We start from the raw sequence: 17,958 nt of genomic DNA, 5'->3' as shown, positions 1-17,958 counted from the left end.
AGTACCACCCTCTGTTGGAGTTTGCATCCTATGGATACAGTGAATCCTGTGGAGGAGCAGAAACCCACTGACAGGCACTTCTGCTTTTCTGTGTTAATCGGCACAGGTGAAGACTCCAGAAGTTGTTGTCCATTTTAGTGGAGTAATCACCATTGTTACCAGAGAAAATACAAGATCATTATTTCTGTGCGTACTGAAAATATCTTCTCTCTCTCTCTCTAAATATATATATATATATATATATATATATATATTTATATATATATATGAATGAAGAAATAAGTGAAGTAAATGGTTATTTATTTTAATCACTACCTTTTGGAGTAAGTTAAAATGAGAGGTATTTTTTGTAAAGAAATGCTGCCTTCGTCTTCAGAGGGATGATAAATATTGATGATGACAGAAACCATAATTTTTCTATATTTTTATGAATTAAGAAATCCATCTGTCAGACCTTCTGAATGACTATTGAATCAATGTGACAGTCATTTCCTCATAAAGTTGTTAAAACAGCTATACCAAGCTGAGCAGTGCTGTTTCACAACTTTGCATTGAGATCTCATGAATCACATCAATGGCATTCTGACCGTTTCCCTTGGCAGAACTCTTAATTTGAAGCTGTAACATATCCCCAGAAGGTTATGCTGACTCTCCTCTGTCTGAGAGTTGGAAAGGTTTACACAGCTTCGGAAGAACGTGTTGCAGCAATCATCAGGCAACTTTTTGTAAATTGCGCAGCATATTGTATTTGCTAAGGTTATCTTCAGCGACAGAAAGTATTTGTCTTTGGACCATTTTAACAATATACTATGGATCCTGAAGAAAAAACATTGACCTACATACTTCCAGAGACTGAAGTAGTCCTCCACACTACCATCAATGGTGGCCCAGAAACCATTGAAAGCAATGAAAATCAGAAAGCTGTGGCTAACTTACAAAGAAGACGGAGTGATATAAAAATATATAAGGAGTTCTGTGACTTTTACGCCAGATTGTAAGTTGTTTCGCATATTATGGTTTTTTGATATCTTGTTATCTGTTGCTGTGTGTTTTTGCTCATTGAATTTTTTTGATGGCTGTTTTTCAATACAACATTGCGTTGAGATTTTTACACAGCCCTGCAAATTCGCATAACATTTCTGCAATAAATGTGATACTTTATTGTGGTAACAGGAGGTTCGCACTGGAGCATGCTGTCAATTGTTCTGTATAAACTGCTGTTTTTGCTGTAAACATTACAAATCTGATCTGGTTGTTCAAATTGTCTTAAAATGAACACTAACGTCGGTTGCCAAGAGACTGGAGACATTCAAAAACAATTTGATCGAATCGACCAAGAATCCTGGCCTGGAAAATAATGAATTTGCTGCTGTGTTTGAGGCTGTTGCAACTTTGAGGAAATGATTGTTTGAGTGGTTGGAATTTTGGATATCTTCCACCATGTACTGCCAATTATTCTAATATTGTTGCTATGTTGATATCTGATTAATGCAAAACCAAAGGACTGTCTGAGAGTTTCCAAATATTGTCAGTACTGCTCTGAACTGGAGTTGGGACATTGTTGTGTTGGGAAAGACAACTTGTTATGTGAAACCACCAATGTTTTAAAAAAAAACTTGAAACGCTTTACGGATGGGTGCAAAAGAGCAAATGGCTGCCAATTGGAAAGGGAGAAGTAAGGAAGAGGTGACTGAAGGATGTGTTTGACAGTATTTTTCATGAAGGAGGGAAGATGTTGGGGTAAATTCGTACGAGTAGCTCTCTCTGCTGAAGGCTGCATTACGAGACAGAGAACAATGCAAAATAGATTTCCTTCATTCTAAACAATAAAAATGGGCATCCTTTTCACTTCATCCATTTACCTTGTCACCTCAGTCAAATTTTCACCAATTTTGATGGGTATTTTTCCCTCAAAAAGAGATACTGGGGGAGAATTTTATTTTTACTGCCTGGTTTAAGCATTTCCTGGCCGACTTTGGAAAATAAAATCACACACTGAAAGTCCAACTGATCTGATTTTCTTGCATTAAAATGAATGGAAATAAAATCCAGTGAGTTCTACAAAGTGCTATCCTCCCTACTAATTTATCCATATGCTATAACCCAAGTGTTGCTAATGTCCAGGTGATAAAGACCAAAAACAACCTTTTGGAAAAAGTCAGCTGTAAATGTTTCCATGGCAGAATCTGTGGAACGTCTTCAAACTGTGTTGTGTTTACTCTCCCATTATATTGTCATTTCTATCACGTATGGCTGTATTTTAAAAAGAAAATGGTGTCCATCTCATTCCAGACAGCTCACACAATCCACTTGTGATTTATTGGTTGTTTTATACTCTCTTATACAAAGTGCACAAAAGTGGACAGAATCTTACTTTCAAGTGATAGATAAGCAGCCCTCCCTCGAGGAGAGAAGCCAAGCATCTGTCCATTTAGAGCAAACTCCAGTGCCAAATAATTAACCTCTATTGACCTCGAGACCTAATTAGCCTAATAGCCCAAATGGTGAGAGTTGGCGAGTGGTCTTGGCCATCTTAATAATTAAATATTCTAACTGTACTCAAAATCTGATTCTACATGTAAACAATGTTACAGGAGATCAGGGGCTGGATTCTCAGTTTTTGGGACTATGCTCTATGGCGGACTCAGCCCGCGGACCTGGACCGCCAAAATAGCGTCCTGCATCGGCCGCTTGCCTGCTCCCGACCACCCACACACATAGCCCCCAATCCCGAATGAAGTGCCCCTGACCTCCGATTGGCCCTTCCCTGCCTGTGGCAGCCCCACACTGAGTCCACAGTCACCACGTGAGATTCACGAACGTCAGGACCATGTTAGAACCATGCCGTCAGGAATTCTGCCGGTCGGGGACGGAGAATAGAGGGGCGGGCCTCAGGCAATGGCCGAAGGCGGTGGATACTCCTCAAGTACCCCGATTTTCGGGGGGCGGAGAATAGCGAAACCGGCGCCGGTCCCAATTTCGTGCGCAAAAGCGGTTCTCCACCCATCGCCAAATGTGATTTCGCCGTCGGGGTGCAGAGAATCCAGCCCCAGATGTTTTGCGTCTAATAGATTTTGATCTAATAATCTGCATCATGGAACTTTAGAAATTGATTCTTTCGATGCAGGGCTATGTTCCTGATTGTTGCTGCTCACCAGCTCATCAGTTGTGTTTTAAACTACCAATGCAGTATGCTGTTATAACATTAATGGTGATTCCTTTAAAAAGATGTAAATTCCTGGACACTTGTCTGTTTTCTTTTGGGGAAGGGAGATGAAGGAATAATTTAAATAAGAACATGGGTCATTCAGGTTCAATCCTAAATCTATTTTAAAACCACATGTTTGCAAGTTAATTTGTATCTGTGCAGTGGTGCACAATAACAGTTCAACTCTTAATACATTATCCTTTTCTTTTCTTGCAGCAATATGGCAAATGCTCTGGCTAATGCCATGTGCGAGCGATGCAAAAGTGGCTTTGCACCTGCTGAGAGAATTGTGAACAGTAATGGAGAGCTGTATCATGAACAGTGTTTTGTATGCGCTCAGTGCTTCCAACAATTCCCAGAGGGTCTCTTCTATGAGGTGAGTAGATACTTGTGGGACAACTGCACAGTCTATTAAATCTTTGGTAAATGAGTTTCTCAATGCTGAAGATCATTTTCTGCTTTGTAACCATTTTACCAGACGATGACTTGTGACTTCCCCATTTTGTGACACTTGGGGCGTGATTTAACAGGGGGAAAAAACAGCCCCACTGTGGTCGGATTGAGCGGGGTGCTTCCCAACACTTATCGCGCTGGGACCAACCCCACTATCAAACAGGTTTTTCGGGCCGCACTTACCTTCATTTCCTGCACTGAAGAACTCTGCTCGCCAGTGCAGTAAGAGATTGGGGTGCCATTATGGCACCTTGATCTCTCAATCTCCCAACACGACAAGAAGATCTGTTTTTAAGTTCCAACATGTTTTCTTTGTCGACACATTTACTAGTTTCTTAAAAAAATACTTTAGGTGCCCTTTTATATTAGTTGTTGGACAAGAGGGAAGAACTGACCAGACCTTGCCCTCACCAATCTAGCTGTCGTAGCAGCATCTGTGCATTACTGTGTTCATAGGGGTGACCACCACAGAGTCCTCATGAAGACAAAAGTTGCGACTTCATATTGAGGATAATTTCCGTTCTGTTGCATAACAGTATCTTAAAACTTGGTATCCTTGAGGTGCTGTGGGCCATCAGCTATAGCAGAATTGTATTTCAGCCACAATCTGCAACCTCATGGCTCAGCTATCTCTCACTATATCATTACCATAAAGCTAAGGAACGAATCATGGTTCAATGAAGAATGAAGGGCAGCATGTCAGGAACACCAGCCATACCTAAAAATGAGGTGTCAATCTGGTGAAGCTACAACACAGGATTACAGCACTGGGTGTCAAACAACAGAAGCAAAATGCTATAAATAGAGCAAAGTGATTCCACAATCATCAGATCTAATTAAAGGACTGCAGTTCTGCCACACACCCAGTTGTGACTATTGGGCAATTAAGTAATTAACAAATGCAAGAGATCAGGCTGAAGCACTTGCAACCATTTTCAGGCAGGAGTGCCGAGTGAATGATCCATCTTGGCCTCTTCCTGTGATCCCCAGCATCACAAATTCTAGTTTCCAGATGATGTGATTCACTCCACATGATATCAATAACTGGCTGAAGGATATTGCTAAGTCTGTGGACCCTGACAACATTCCGTCAATTGTGCTGAAGATTGCGCCTCTCGCAAAGTTGTTGCAGCCCAGTTACAATACTGACATCTACCTGACAATGTGGAAAATTTCCCAGGGCGTGTCCTGTCCATAAAAAAAGAAGGCAAATCCAATCTGGCCAACTATCACCCCATCACTTTACCCTCGAGCATCAGCAATGATGGAAGGTATTGTCAGTGGTGCTAACCTGACTGGGACGGGGTGGGAAAGCGGGTTGAGTTCCTCAGGGTAGCATCTTTGGCCAAACCATCTTCAGCTGCTTCATCAATGACCTTCCCTCCATCATAAGGCCTGAATTGGGGATGTTCCTTGATGATTGCACAATGTTCAGCATCATTTGCAACCCTTCAGATACTGAAGCTGTCCTTGTCCATATGCATCAAGACCTGGACAACACACTTTGCAATGATGAAATGACAAGTAAAATTTGTTTCACACAAGTGCCAGGCAATGACCATTTCCAACAAGGGAGAATATAACCATCTCCCAATGACGCTTAATATTCAACAGCATTTACATCTCTGAATGCCCCATTATCCGCATCCTAGGGGTTGCCATCGAGCCTAATCAGAACTGGGCCAGCCATATAAACACTGTGGCTACAAGAGCAGGTCAGAGTTGGGAATTCTACAAGTAACTCTCCTTCTGTCTCCCCAAAATCTGACCACCATCTATAAGGCACAAATCAGGACTACGATAGAGTAGGCTCCACTTACCTGGATGAGTGTGACTCCAACAACACTCAAAAAGCTTGACACCATCTCAGACACTGCAGCCCCCTTGATTGGCACCCCATCCACGACCACTTTAAACATTCACTTTATCCAACCTCAATGCACAGTGGCAGCATTATGTGCCATCTACACAATGTACTGCAGCTCCTTCAGAGTATCTGGAGAGGATGTTTCCACTAGTTGGAGAAACTAGAACCCGAGGGCACAGCCTCAGACTGAAGGGACGATCCTTTCAAACAGACATGAGAAGGAATTTCTTCAGCCAGAGGGTGGTGAATCTGTGGAACTCATTGCCTCATAAGTGCTGTAGAGGCCAAATCACTTAGTGTCTTTAAGACTGCGATAGATAGGTTCCTGATTAATAAGGGGATGAGGGGAAGGCAGGAGAATGGGGATGAGAACCATATCAGCCATGACTGATTGGTGGAGCAGGCTCGAGGACCGAATGGCCTGATTCCGCTCCTATGTCGTATGGTTCCAAACATGTGATCTTTACCACCTAGAAGGACAAGGGCAGTAGACGCATGGGAACATCGCTATCTACAAGTTCCCCTCCAGACCACACACCATCCTGACTTGGGACTATATTGATGCTCTTTCGCTGTCTCACATTACATCAATGAGTGCATTTAAGTGCTTTAGCTCCAAAGTGCTTTCGGACATCTGGTATTTGTTAAGGGCGATATATAATTGGAAGTCTTTTTGTTACTTGTCTCAATGTTTTCTCATTTAAACTTGCCATCTGTGACAAACAATCAGACCAAGGTTTAAATTTTTAAATATGCTTTTAAAATTAGTAAATGTGGTGTTAAATAATTACTTAAAAGTCATTGCTCTTTTTTTTTACAGTTTGAAGGGCGAAAATATTGTGAGCATGATTTTCAAATGCTTTTTGCCCCCTGTTGCCATCAATGTGGTGAGTTTTCAACATAAATTAACAAATTGTATATTTTTGTGCCAAGAATAAGGCCTCCTTATTCTCATTTACTGTAGTTCCAACTCTGTTGCCTTGTTCTCGCTGCTTTAATCCTGGCTTTATTACATTACCTCAGTAATATTTCAGTTGTATCACATTACTGATTTTCAAGCTGTAGCTGCAGAATTTGTTTTGGTGCTGCAACAATGAAAATATTTTTCTTCCATTAGATTTAACAAATTCCCTTTACTACCAGTAACAGTGCCTGAGAGGCAAAAATGTAGGTTCATGAATCCAGTTATTTTTAAAACCCAACAGCTAAATTTGAATAAGCTATCTATATAGGGGGGATATAATCGTACATATCACATTTATGTGGTCATCACTATATATTGCCAGGTTTCTAGCCAGGATTTTCATCTTCGTCTTTACAATATTTGAAAGTTTGTTCCTCGAATATCGTCCATCTATTTACAATGAAATGGGAACCAAGCTAGCAATCAGATACAGTTAGTTTGCTGATGAATTTTGTTCTGACATGCCTTCATGGGATCAAGAAACATGTCACTGAAATCCTTTAACACGGGTCAAAGTAGTCAAACATTGTGGAATGGTAGAATTTATTAGGCAGCTGTGCCTGAGACCCATGAAGAGGTGAAGATGCAATTTGGCTCTGCGGCAAGAAGACTCATGCAGGATTAACTCCTTAGTGTTTAACTGCAACAGAGTGCATCTATTTTCACTGTTCAGGCAGGAATATTTGGTTTTGATGTATAGAGTCATGTTTGTAATTAGTACGATCTGTTCTTATTCAGCTCTGAATACTGTTGATTTACTTGTGCAGTCTAAATGATCACTAACAATAGTACCCAGTCACACCTTCCATTGAAAAATTATAGGTAAGCATACCCTCCATTTGGAATTTCCTATTTTAAGTGTGTGCGCACGTACCACTTCCTGTGATACCTGCAATATTCTGTAGTATAAAAAATGTGTTTTTGTGATAACGTGACAAAAGCATGAAGTTCCCTGTCTTAAGAGAAAAGAATCTGAGATTAAGAATCGAAACACTTCTGTTTATTAAGGGCTAAATGTTACTAACATATTCACAACCAATTTGAAGGAGTGTAGGGATCTCTGTGGGCCATGGCTGGGCTTGCAAATTAGGATTTTACAGAGAATATAAACATAGATGTATTGATGCAAAGATTATAATTATGCAAGGCCTTTTTGATTCCTAATTTCACACCGCCTGGAGTCTTGCTTGTTTGCTTGCTCCCCAGACTAGTTTGTTTGCATACATGATTATTAATGCACCCGCCAGTTTTATCACATCTGGTGGCTCCCACTGCTGAGCAGCATTCTAGTCCTCACCTTTCCCTGTCTGAAGGTGAGCAGTTTTACAACACTTGCTCAATGCTCCACACCCACAGCTGAGCAGGAAAATTATCCCTCGCATTGTTCTCCCAGGGCATCAAATCAATTATCTCTCCCCCCCCCCCCCCAATGCAGCCATGTTAATCAGTGAAACAACACTATTAACATCCTCCATTCCTCCTGCCCCATAATCTTGTCCCTCTTACTACTTCCCTGGACATTCCAATTAAATAATCCTTCTGCATTTGGTTTGCTCGCCCCATCTCTGTGCACTCTTCAATTCTCTCCGCTCCCTCCCTCCCTCCCTCTCTCTCTCTCTCTCTCTCTCCCATCTCTGTGCACTCTTCAATTCTCTCCGCTCCCTCCCTCTCTCCCTCTCTCTCTCTCTCTCTCTCTCTCTCTCCCATCTCTATGCACTCTTCAATTCTCTCCGCTCCCTCCCTCCCTCTCTCTCTCTCTCTCTCTCTCTCTCTCTCTCTCTCTCTCTCTCCCATCTCTATGCACTCTTCAATTCTCTCCGCTCCCTACCTCCCTCTCTCTCTCTCTCTCTCTCCCATCTCTATGCACTCTTCAATTCTCTCCGCTCCCTCCCTCCCCCCTCCTCCCTCTCTCTCTCTCTCTCACTGCTCTCTCTCTCTGCACTCTCTCTCTCTCCCATGCTCTTCCTCCTCTCAATTCCTCTCCGCTCCCTTCCTCCCTCCCTCCCTCTCCTCTCTCTCTCTCTCTCTCATCTCTCTCCTCTCATCTCTCCCTCCTCCCTCTCTCTCTCTCTCTCTCTCTCCCACACTTTGTTTCCTCCCGTTCTCTCTCTCTGTTCGTGTTTCCTTAGAGCATGCTCTTGTGTTCTATCTATCGTATGTTCTCTCCATTGCGTCTTGTTTGTGTCACGCTCTCATCATTGCACTCTCTCCCACACTCCATCATGCGCTCTCCCTCATGTTCTTCTTCCTCTTCCCCTGTCCCTTGCAAGCTCTCTCTCTCTTGCACATGTTCTCTTCTGCCATCTCTCTCACACAACCGCATTGTCGCCAGGACTTTCACATTCCCACACGCTGTTTCCCCGCACACTTGCTCACCCATGCGTTCTCTCCCGCATACTCACCCACGCGTTCTCTCCCGCATACTCACCCACGCGTTCTCTCCCGCATACTCACCCACGCGTTCTCTCCCGCATACTCACCCACGCGTTCTCTCCCGCATACTCACCCACGCGTTCTCTCCCGCATACTCACCCACGCGTTCTCTCCCGCATACTCACCCACGCGTTCTCTCCCGTATACTCACCCACGCGTTCTCTCCCGCATACTCACCCACGCGTTCTCTCCCGCATACTCACCCACGCGTTCTCTCCCGCATACTCACCCACGCGTTCTCTCCCGCATACTCACCCACGCGTTCTCTCCCGCATACTCACCCACGCGTTCTCTCCCGCATACTCACCCACGCGTTCTCTCCCGCATACTCACCCACGCGTTCTCTCCCGCATACTCACCCACGCGTTCTCTCCCGCATACTCACCCACGCGTTCTCTCCCGCATACTCACCCACGCGTTCTCTCCCACATACTCACCCACGCGTTCTCTCTCGCATACTCACCCACGCGTTCTCTCCCGCATACTCACCCACGCGTTCTCTCCCGCATTCTCTTTCATCCACATGTTCTCTCCCGCATACTTGCGCACCCTCGTGTTCTCTTCTGCATACTTGCGCACCCTCGTGTTCTCTCCGGCACACTCACTCAGCCACTCTCTCCTGCTTTCCTCCTAGTGTTTTCTCCCACATACACTTTTCAGAATCATGTTCTCTCTCTCGCGCATTCTCATGCTTTCTCGTGGTCTTGCTCTGTGATCAACTAGTTAATATAAGTCTACAATAATTAAGGACAAACGGTCCTCTTCGGCACGCTCTGCGTTTTTAGTTTTCCTCTTCTCTATCCCTTCAACCATATTACTGCTTTTTCATTCACAGTAATATACCCAATTTTATCATTTGTAATATACCCAATTGTGGATCCACAAAAGTTACAGGATTTCCGCTGGCCCGGAACAATACAGTTTGTCTCAAATTCAGGTCCCCAGCTGCTAATTTGCTGCCATACTGTCCTTCCCAGCCCAGGAATTATGTCTCTGTCATAACCACAGGAGTGCAGCCTGCTAATGACGATTAATTTCCCAGTTGCCACACCAGCTGTTATGGATGCTTCAAAATTGCACCCAATCTATTATTTCTAATGTTCAGCTGAATTATTTGAATTCCCGGCATCATCACTTTCAATCCTGTAATTTTTATGATGGGTTTTTCGGCATACCTCTATCCTCTGAGGTGGTGACTTACTGAGGGCAGGAACAAGGCAACCAAACCTTGAGCCTTCTAACCCTGTTACAATTGTAATAAAGTTTGACACAAGCAAATACTGCAGGTTCTGAAATGTGAAACATCATAAATGTTGGAAATACCCAGCTGGACAGGCGGCATCTGTGGGCAGCGAAACAGAATTAATATTGCAGGTCAACCTATCTTCAAAACTCTTCATGTACTACAGGAAACATTGTGCCCCCTTTTTAACAAAGTTTGTAGTCCAGCAAACTGGATCATGCCAAGATCCTATAACTCTAAAGCTTGATTGATGTAGTTGATCTTCACGACATCGTCTAATCGCCAACACCATTAGTGTAGTCAAAAAAGCAAGCTTGGAGTGAGGGAAGAATGTTGCCTGAGAGTAATTGTTTTTTAAAAATTCTGTATTTCATTGCAGGCGAGTTCATTATTGGCCGAGTGATTAAAGCTATGAACAATAGCTGGCACCCAGAATGTTTTTGCTGTGACCTCTGCCAGCAGATTCTTGCGGATATTGGATTTGTGAAGAATGCTGGCAGGTTTGTATATTTGATAGTCCTTTTATTATGAGTACAGAATATTTTGCTTACCTGACGGTCCGCTGTGTATAACCCACTTGCATTTTGTGATAGAGCTACGATATTTTACAAGAGAAGATCACTTGGCCCACCTTGTCTGTATTTGCTCGAACATTCCAAACATAACCTTGTTGATTTGTCCTCATTGTCTGCTCGGTATCTTTCCCTGCTTTAAATAGTTAATAGCCTTGGCTCAGAGATAGCACACTCCCTTCTGAGACAGAAGATTATTAATGTTCTATTCCAGAAAGCCTGATGGTAAGAATAGAATTGAAGCCAGTCTTTACATATCTTTGTAAGCATTTATTTACAGAGATACACATTACAAACCCAACAACCAAAATTTTAATGTGTTTCCATTTGTATGAACAGAAATGAATTTCCAGCTGATAACCACCACCTGACTGCAATCAACAAGCATTTAACAATAGATTCATGTCCCACATCAGGGACTTGAAACATACAATCTAGGAGAACACTTTGTGCACTGCTGAGGGAGTGTTTCATTGTCAGAGGAGTTTTAATCCAGATCAAATGTTAAACCAAAGCCCTGCTTGCCTCCTATAAAATATACCATGGCACTATTTGAAAAAATGAATGGGCGTTCTCTTAGTTGTTTATCCAACCCTCAGCCCCTGCTCTCATTACAACCTTGCTCCAAACATGGACAAAAGAGGTGAGGAGAGAGTGACTGCGCTTAACATCAAGGCAAATTCTTGATGGAGTATGGCATCAACGAGCCTTTGCAAAACTGGAATCAGGGGGGAAACTCCCCACTGGTTGGAATCATGCCTGAACAAAGGAAGATTGTTATGGTTGTCGGGGGTCAATCCACTCAGTCCCAGGATGTTGTTGCAGGAATCTTCTGTGTAATGTCCGAGGGCCAATCATCTTCAGCTGCTTCATCAGTTACCTTCCCTCCATCCCTCCATCATAAGCTCAGAAATGGGGATGTTCACTGATGAATCCACAATACTAAGCATCATTTGCAGCGAATCAGACATTGAATACAGTGAGACCTGGACAACATTCAGGCTTGGGCTGATAAGTGGCAAGTAAATTTGTGCCACACACTTGTCAGGCAGTGGCCATCTCCAAACAAGAAATAATCTATCCATCTCCCTGTGACATTCAATGGCATTACAGTCACTGGATCCCCCACTATCAACATCTTGGGGGTTACTATTGGCCAGAAACTGAACTTGACTAGCAACATAAATACTGTGGCTATAAGAGCAGGTCAGAGACTAGGAAGCCTGTGGCACACCATTTACCTCCTGACTTCCCAAGCCTGTCCACTATCTTGGACATAAGTCAGGGATGTGATGGAACATTCTCCATTTGTCTGGATGAATGCAGCCCCAATTACACTCCAGAAGCTCACACCACCCAGGACAAAGCAGGCTGCATGAATGGCATCCCACCTGGCATACCCTCCAGTTTTCTCCCACAGTCCAAAGATGTGCAGGTTAGGTTGATTGGCCATGATAAGTTGCCCATAGTGTCCAAAAAGGTTCGGTGCAGTGACTGGGTGATGGGGATAGGATGGGTTGTGGGCCAAGGTGGGGTGCTTTATCGTAGGGTCAGTGCAGATTCACAAAAACACCCTAAAAATCCCCCAGCTCACCACCCCCCTCCCCCTCAACAGTCAATGATCACCAACTCCTGACAGTGCATGATAAACAAACCCCAACAATTGTAGAACCCATCACTTGTTCCCCCTTAGAGCAAATTATACCTTTTCCAGGGTCAGAAAATCTAGCAGGTCCCCCGGCCACGCCGAGACATGGGGTGGAGAAGCTGACCTCCACCCCAACAAGATCCACCCATGAGCAATCAGCGAGGTGAAATGAAATAAAAAATGAAAATCGCTTATTGTCACAAGTAGGCTTCAAATTAAGTTACTGTGAAAAGCCACATTCCGGTGCCTGTTTGGGGAGGCTGGTACGGGAATTGAACCGTGCTGCTGGCCTTCCTTTGTCTGCTTTCAAAGCCGGCAATTTAGCCCTGTGCTAAACCAGCCCCAAGGCTAAAACATCTGCCCCCCCTCCTGCAGCTCCAGCCAGTCTGACATCCCGAATATGACTTCTAGGGGACTGGGTTTCCACATCCACACCCCGAGATGTTGCTGAACACTGACTCCAAAACATTCCCAGCTTCGGGCATGACCAAAACATATGGAAATGGTTCACAGCGCTTTTCACAAATTACTCAGACATCCTCTATCCCCTTCGAACAGCCGGCTCATCCTACACTGTGGTGCGCCCTGTACACTACCTTCAGTTGTATCAGTCCCAGCCTCATGCACAAAGTCAAGGCATTTATCCTCCACAGCAGACCCTCCTCCAGCACCACCCCAAACTCTTCCTTCCACTTCAACTTAACCCCCTCCATGGACACGTCATCCTCCTTCAAAATCCTCCTGTAAATCACCGATCCAACCCTCCCCCCCCTCCCCCCAACCACCACCACCCTGGCTGACAGCGCTGCCTCCAGAAGCAATCAGACAGGTGCTAATGAGAAAACTTTCTTTGCAAATCCTGCTCCTTCATATACCTGAAACGTTCGCCCACCCCAGCCCAAACGTCTCGCCCAACTCCTCCAAACTCACTTATTGCCCCCTCCCCCAAGAAACAGATCCTTCATTTCCTTAAACCCCCTCTCTTCCCTTTGCCGGAACCTTGCGTCCATCCTTGTCAGCTGAAACCCATGGTTCCCTCTAATCGGCATCTCCCCGGACCAAGCTCCCAACCTTAAATGCTGTCTGAACTGCCTCCAGAACTTCAACGTGGCAACCACCTGTTATGGCCAGGGTTTAGAGAACCCTACAGTGTATCATGGAGTTCACCTGACCCACAACTATTAATAGATTGTGGTATGGGGAGCACACGGTCCACTCTACAGTTATGGTACAGCAGAAATGGAGAAGTATGTTTTAAAGAAAAACAATATTTATTCCATGAACTCAAGTTAACCTTTATAAAAATACAGTGAACATCTTAGCAACCATTAATTCAAATACAACTCCCAAAGAATACAACACTAAGTAATCATTTAAGCTTTCCTTTTAACAGCAATAAGACTTAAAACACCTTTTACCAGTAGCACATCAGGTTAAAGTCACTACAGTTATTAGTTTTAAATCACCAGGATCGATTTACAGTCTTTAGATTACAGAAAGAGGCTCTAATATACCTTCTGGCTGTGACTGCAGCTATCCACCTCTGGAAACGAAACTAAAACACACCCTACAGCAAACAGCCTAAAATGAAAGTAAAAAGCTGACAGACAGCCCAGCTCCACCCACTCTCTGACATCACTGCAGTAATAAACATGCATTTCTTAAAGGTACTCTCACTACAGATACTTGTATACATACGTTTATAAACACCCATTTCTTAAAGGTGAAATGACACCTCCCCCCAAGAAAAAAAAACATCAACTTCAAGATGGTTTCATTTTTCACCTATTCACCATCCTTTAAGAAATGCACACAGTAAATATACTTTACTGTTTCAAAAAACAACACAGGCAAACGGGTATAATAATATAGTCCATTTTCTTTTTTCGTTCTTCTTCCACGAACTGAAATCTGTCTCGATTGACAGTCTCTTTGAACAAGAAGGTCTCTGCATGATCAATCCATTTATCTACGCCTCGGCATGTCTCTTTAAAGTCAGATACTTTAGTTCAATCTGATCACAGAGCCCCTTGTAATTCTCCAACACATGAGCATTGGTTATCACAGCTTTCAGGCAGTCAAATGCCTGTTGAAACTCCGCTGTCCATTGAAATTTTGACGTTTCTTCAGCAAGTCCATCAGTGGAGCAATCACGTTACAAAACCTTTGCCCAAATGTTCGATCAAATACAATCATGCCAAGAAATCATATTATTTCTCTTTGTCTTGAGGATATTGAAATCTCCTCAATAACTGTTGGTTTCACATCCCGTGTGACCATTCGACCCAGTCGGATTGTATGGCCAAGAAAAGTGACTTGGGCTTTCCAAATTCACTTTTGGCTAGGTTTATCACCAGACCCGCCTCCTGAAGTCGATCGAATAACTCCATCAGATGTTTGAAGTGTTCTTTCCATGTCTGGTTGAAAATTACCAGATCGTCGATATATACCGCACAATTGGGTAATCCTGAAACGGTTTTGTTAGTTATCGTTGAAATGTGGCTGGGGCGTTTTTCATGCCAAATGGCAAAACTGGATTGGTGCATAGCACCTGGAGTCACAAAAGCTGAAATCTCCTTCGCCCTTTCGGATAAAGGTACCTGCCAGTAACCTTTAAGTAAATCCAGTTTGGAAATAAAAGCTGATTGTCCCACTTTCTCAATGCAATCCTCTAAACGTGGATGGGATAAGAGTCCGTTCTTGAAACTACATTAACCATTCTATAGTCCACACACAACCATTAGGTACTGTCTGGTTTAGGTACCATCACTATGGGTGAGCTCCATTGGCTGTAACCCACTTCAATTATGCCATTTTTAAGCATACTTTCAATCTCTTTGTTAACCTGTGCCAATTTTAACGGGTTAAGTCTACATGGATGTTGTTTGATTGGAACAGCATTTCCCACATGTACATCATGTATAGCCATTTTAGTACTTCCCAATTTATCTCCACAAATATGCCCATGTGATATCAATAACTCTTTCAGGTCAGTCCGTTTTTCCTCTGGAAGGTATCTCAACAATTTATCCCAATTTTAAACAACGTCCTCATATTTCAATTTAATTTGAGGTATGTCAAATTTACAGTCATCTGGATTTGGTTCGTCATTTTGAGTTAGAATCATTAAAACCTCCTTTTTCTTTCCTTCCCTTTCAAAGTACCTTTTAAGCATACTCACATGACACACTCGGTGAGTCTTCCTCCTATCTGGTGTTTGTACCACATAATTCACCTCACTTAATTTCCTTTCAATCTGATAAGGTCCACAAAACCTTGCTTTTAAAGGTTCACCTACCACTGCTAACAATACTAAAACTTTATCTCCACTGGCAAAACTACGAACTTTGGATTTCTTGTCCGCTACCCGTTTCATCACATTTTGTGCAACTGTTAAATGTTGTCGAGCCAATTCACCTGCTCTATTTAATTGTTCCCTTAAACCTGATTCGTAATCCAATAATGTAAGTTCTGATTTCTCACTCACCAATTTTTCCTTAATCAATTTAAGTGGTTCTCTTACCTCATGACCAAAAATTAGATCAAAAGGACTAAATTGGTTGACTCATTAGGTGCATCCCTAATTGCAAACAGTATGAATGGAATTCCTTTATCCCAATCCTCTGGATAATCGTGAGAATAAGCCCTCAACATTGTCTTTAATGTCTGATGCCATCTTTCTAACGCTCCCTGCGATTCTGGATGGTACGCAGTTGATTCAAATTGTTTTATTCCTAAGCTATCCATAACTTCTTTCAATAACCTTGAGGTAAAATTTGATCCTTGATCCCATTGTATTTCAGTGGGTAGTCCATATCTAGTAACGAATTTAAGTAACTCCTCCACAATCCTTTTAGCTGTAATATTACGTACTGGAATGGCCTCTGGAAACCTAGAAGACACATCCATTATAGTCAAAAGATATTGATTCCCACTTTTCATTTTAGGAAGCGGTCCTACGCAATCAATTAGGACCCTTGTAAAATGCTGGAATGGGTATTAAGAGCGCTGGTTTTATCACTGCTTGAGATTTCCCTATCTTTTGACATGTGTAACATGATTGACAAAATTTAACTGCACCTTTATGTAGTCCAGGCCAATAAAAATGTTTTTGTATTTTAGCTTGAGTTTTCCTTATTCCCAAATGACCTCCCACTGGTATCTCATGTGCAACTCGCTACACCATCTTTCTCTACCCTACCGGCAATATTGCTTGATGAACTTTTGCCCACTTTTCATCCGCCTGCATATGTAAAGGTCTCCATTTTCTCATCAAGACATTACTTTTACGGTAATAACAGTCTGGTATACACTCAGATTCCGCTTCCGCGTATGCTTTCTGATACATCCGTTTTATTTCTACATCTTTCTGTTGTAACTCCGCCAATTTTCCTGAACTAAAAATATCCACCTCATCCTCCACCTGTTCTTGTTCTTTTTCAACCATCTGAGCAAAAATCATTTCTGATAATTGCACTTCAACTTAATCTTCACTCTTTGATTTCTCCTCTTGTCTTAACCTGTGACTTTGCGACCTTGTTACTACACAATCCAGAAAAATCCCAGGATATTCATCCTTCAACACTTCAGTTGTCTGATTTTCCACTGGCTTATCAACCACAGTAGGCATCACTCCCACCTGCAATCCAACTATAAAATTATCCAAGATGAACTGTATTCCTGGACAAGATAGTTTCTCTATTACTCCTACTACCACTTCACCACTCTTCACTGGACTTTCCAACCTTACCTTATATAATTGAACACTACTCCTCTCACCCTGAATTCCACATATTACCATATTTTCTGGCAACATTCTACCCAAACTACATAACTCCTCATCTCTTACCATTAAAGATTGACTAGCTCCCGTATCTCTTAAAATTGTGACTTCTTTACCTGCTCCTCCTGATACACATGAGTTCACTTTACCCACACAAGTAAATTCTTTAAAGAGATCTGGCACCTTCTTATCAATCACCTCTTGATCAGACTGTACAATCATTTGCTCCTCCATTGCTTCACTTGGGTTTTCCTTTACCACTTTAACAAACCCCACTGTCTTATCCTGTTTTACCACATCAGCCTTCCCAGTGCTTTTCTTCAACCACCAACACTGCCTTTACATGGCCTAGGTTATTACAGTGAAAACATTTGAAACTTTTCATTTCTTTTCCACCCTCCTGGATTTCTTTTTTAATCAGAGGTACACTCCCCTTATTATCTCCCATCAGATCACCTTTACCTTTACCACTTGAGTATTTCTCATGTCCCCAGTTTCTCTCCCTCACTGAAACTGATGTCGGAAACCAAGCTTTGATTTATGAACTAATTCATAATCATCTGCCATTTCTGCTGCTAACCTCGCAGTTTTAACCCTCTATTCTTCCACATGAGTTCTCATCAGGAATTGAATTTTTAAACTCCTCCAAAAGTATAATTTCCCTGAGAGCTTCATACGTTTGGTCTATTTTCAAAGCCCTTATCCACCTATCAAAATTACTCTGTTTGAGCCTTTCAAACTCCATGTATGTTTGACCAAATTATTTCCTTAAATTTCTAAACCTTTG

At 42.6% G+C, this 17,958-nt stretch overlaps 1 protein-coding gene across 5 annotated transcripts in view; it reads left to right on the top strand.

The window, feature by feature from the left end:
- LOC119977141 (LIM and senescent cell antigen-like-containing domain protein 1) overlaps positions 1-17,958 on the top strand; it is a 174,213-nt gene that overhangs the window by 122,280 nt on the left and 33,975 nt on the right. For 3 of the 5 annotated variants that reach the window (XM_038817778.1, XM_038817776.1, XM_038817777.1), the window contains exons 2-4: positions 3,425-3,584; positions 6,349-6,415; positions 10,548-10,668. In XM_038817778.1, the coding sequence (XP_038673706.1) occupies positions 3,425-3,584; positions 6,349-6,415; positions 10,548-10,668 (348 nt within the window). Of the gene's footprint in view, positions 1-632; positions 995-3,424; positions 3,585-6,348; positions 6,416-10,547; positions 10,669-17,958 lie in introns of those variants that run through there. The other 2 variants (XM_038817774.1, XM_038817775.1) reach the window with 2 other exon arrangements.

The sequence above is a fragment of the Scyliorhinus canicula genome, chromosome 14 (genome assembly GCF_902713615.1).
Source record: "Scyliorhinus canicula chromosome 14, sScyCan1.1, whole genome shotgun sequence".
Classification (NCBI taxonomy): domain Eukaryota; kingdom Metazoa; phylum Chordata; class Chondrichthyes; order Carcharhiniformes; family Scyliorhinidae; genus Scyliorhinus; species Scyliorhinus canicula.
The sequence above is the reverse complement of the archived record's forward strand: the minus strand, read 5'-3'. Positions and strand labels throughout refer to the sequence as shown.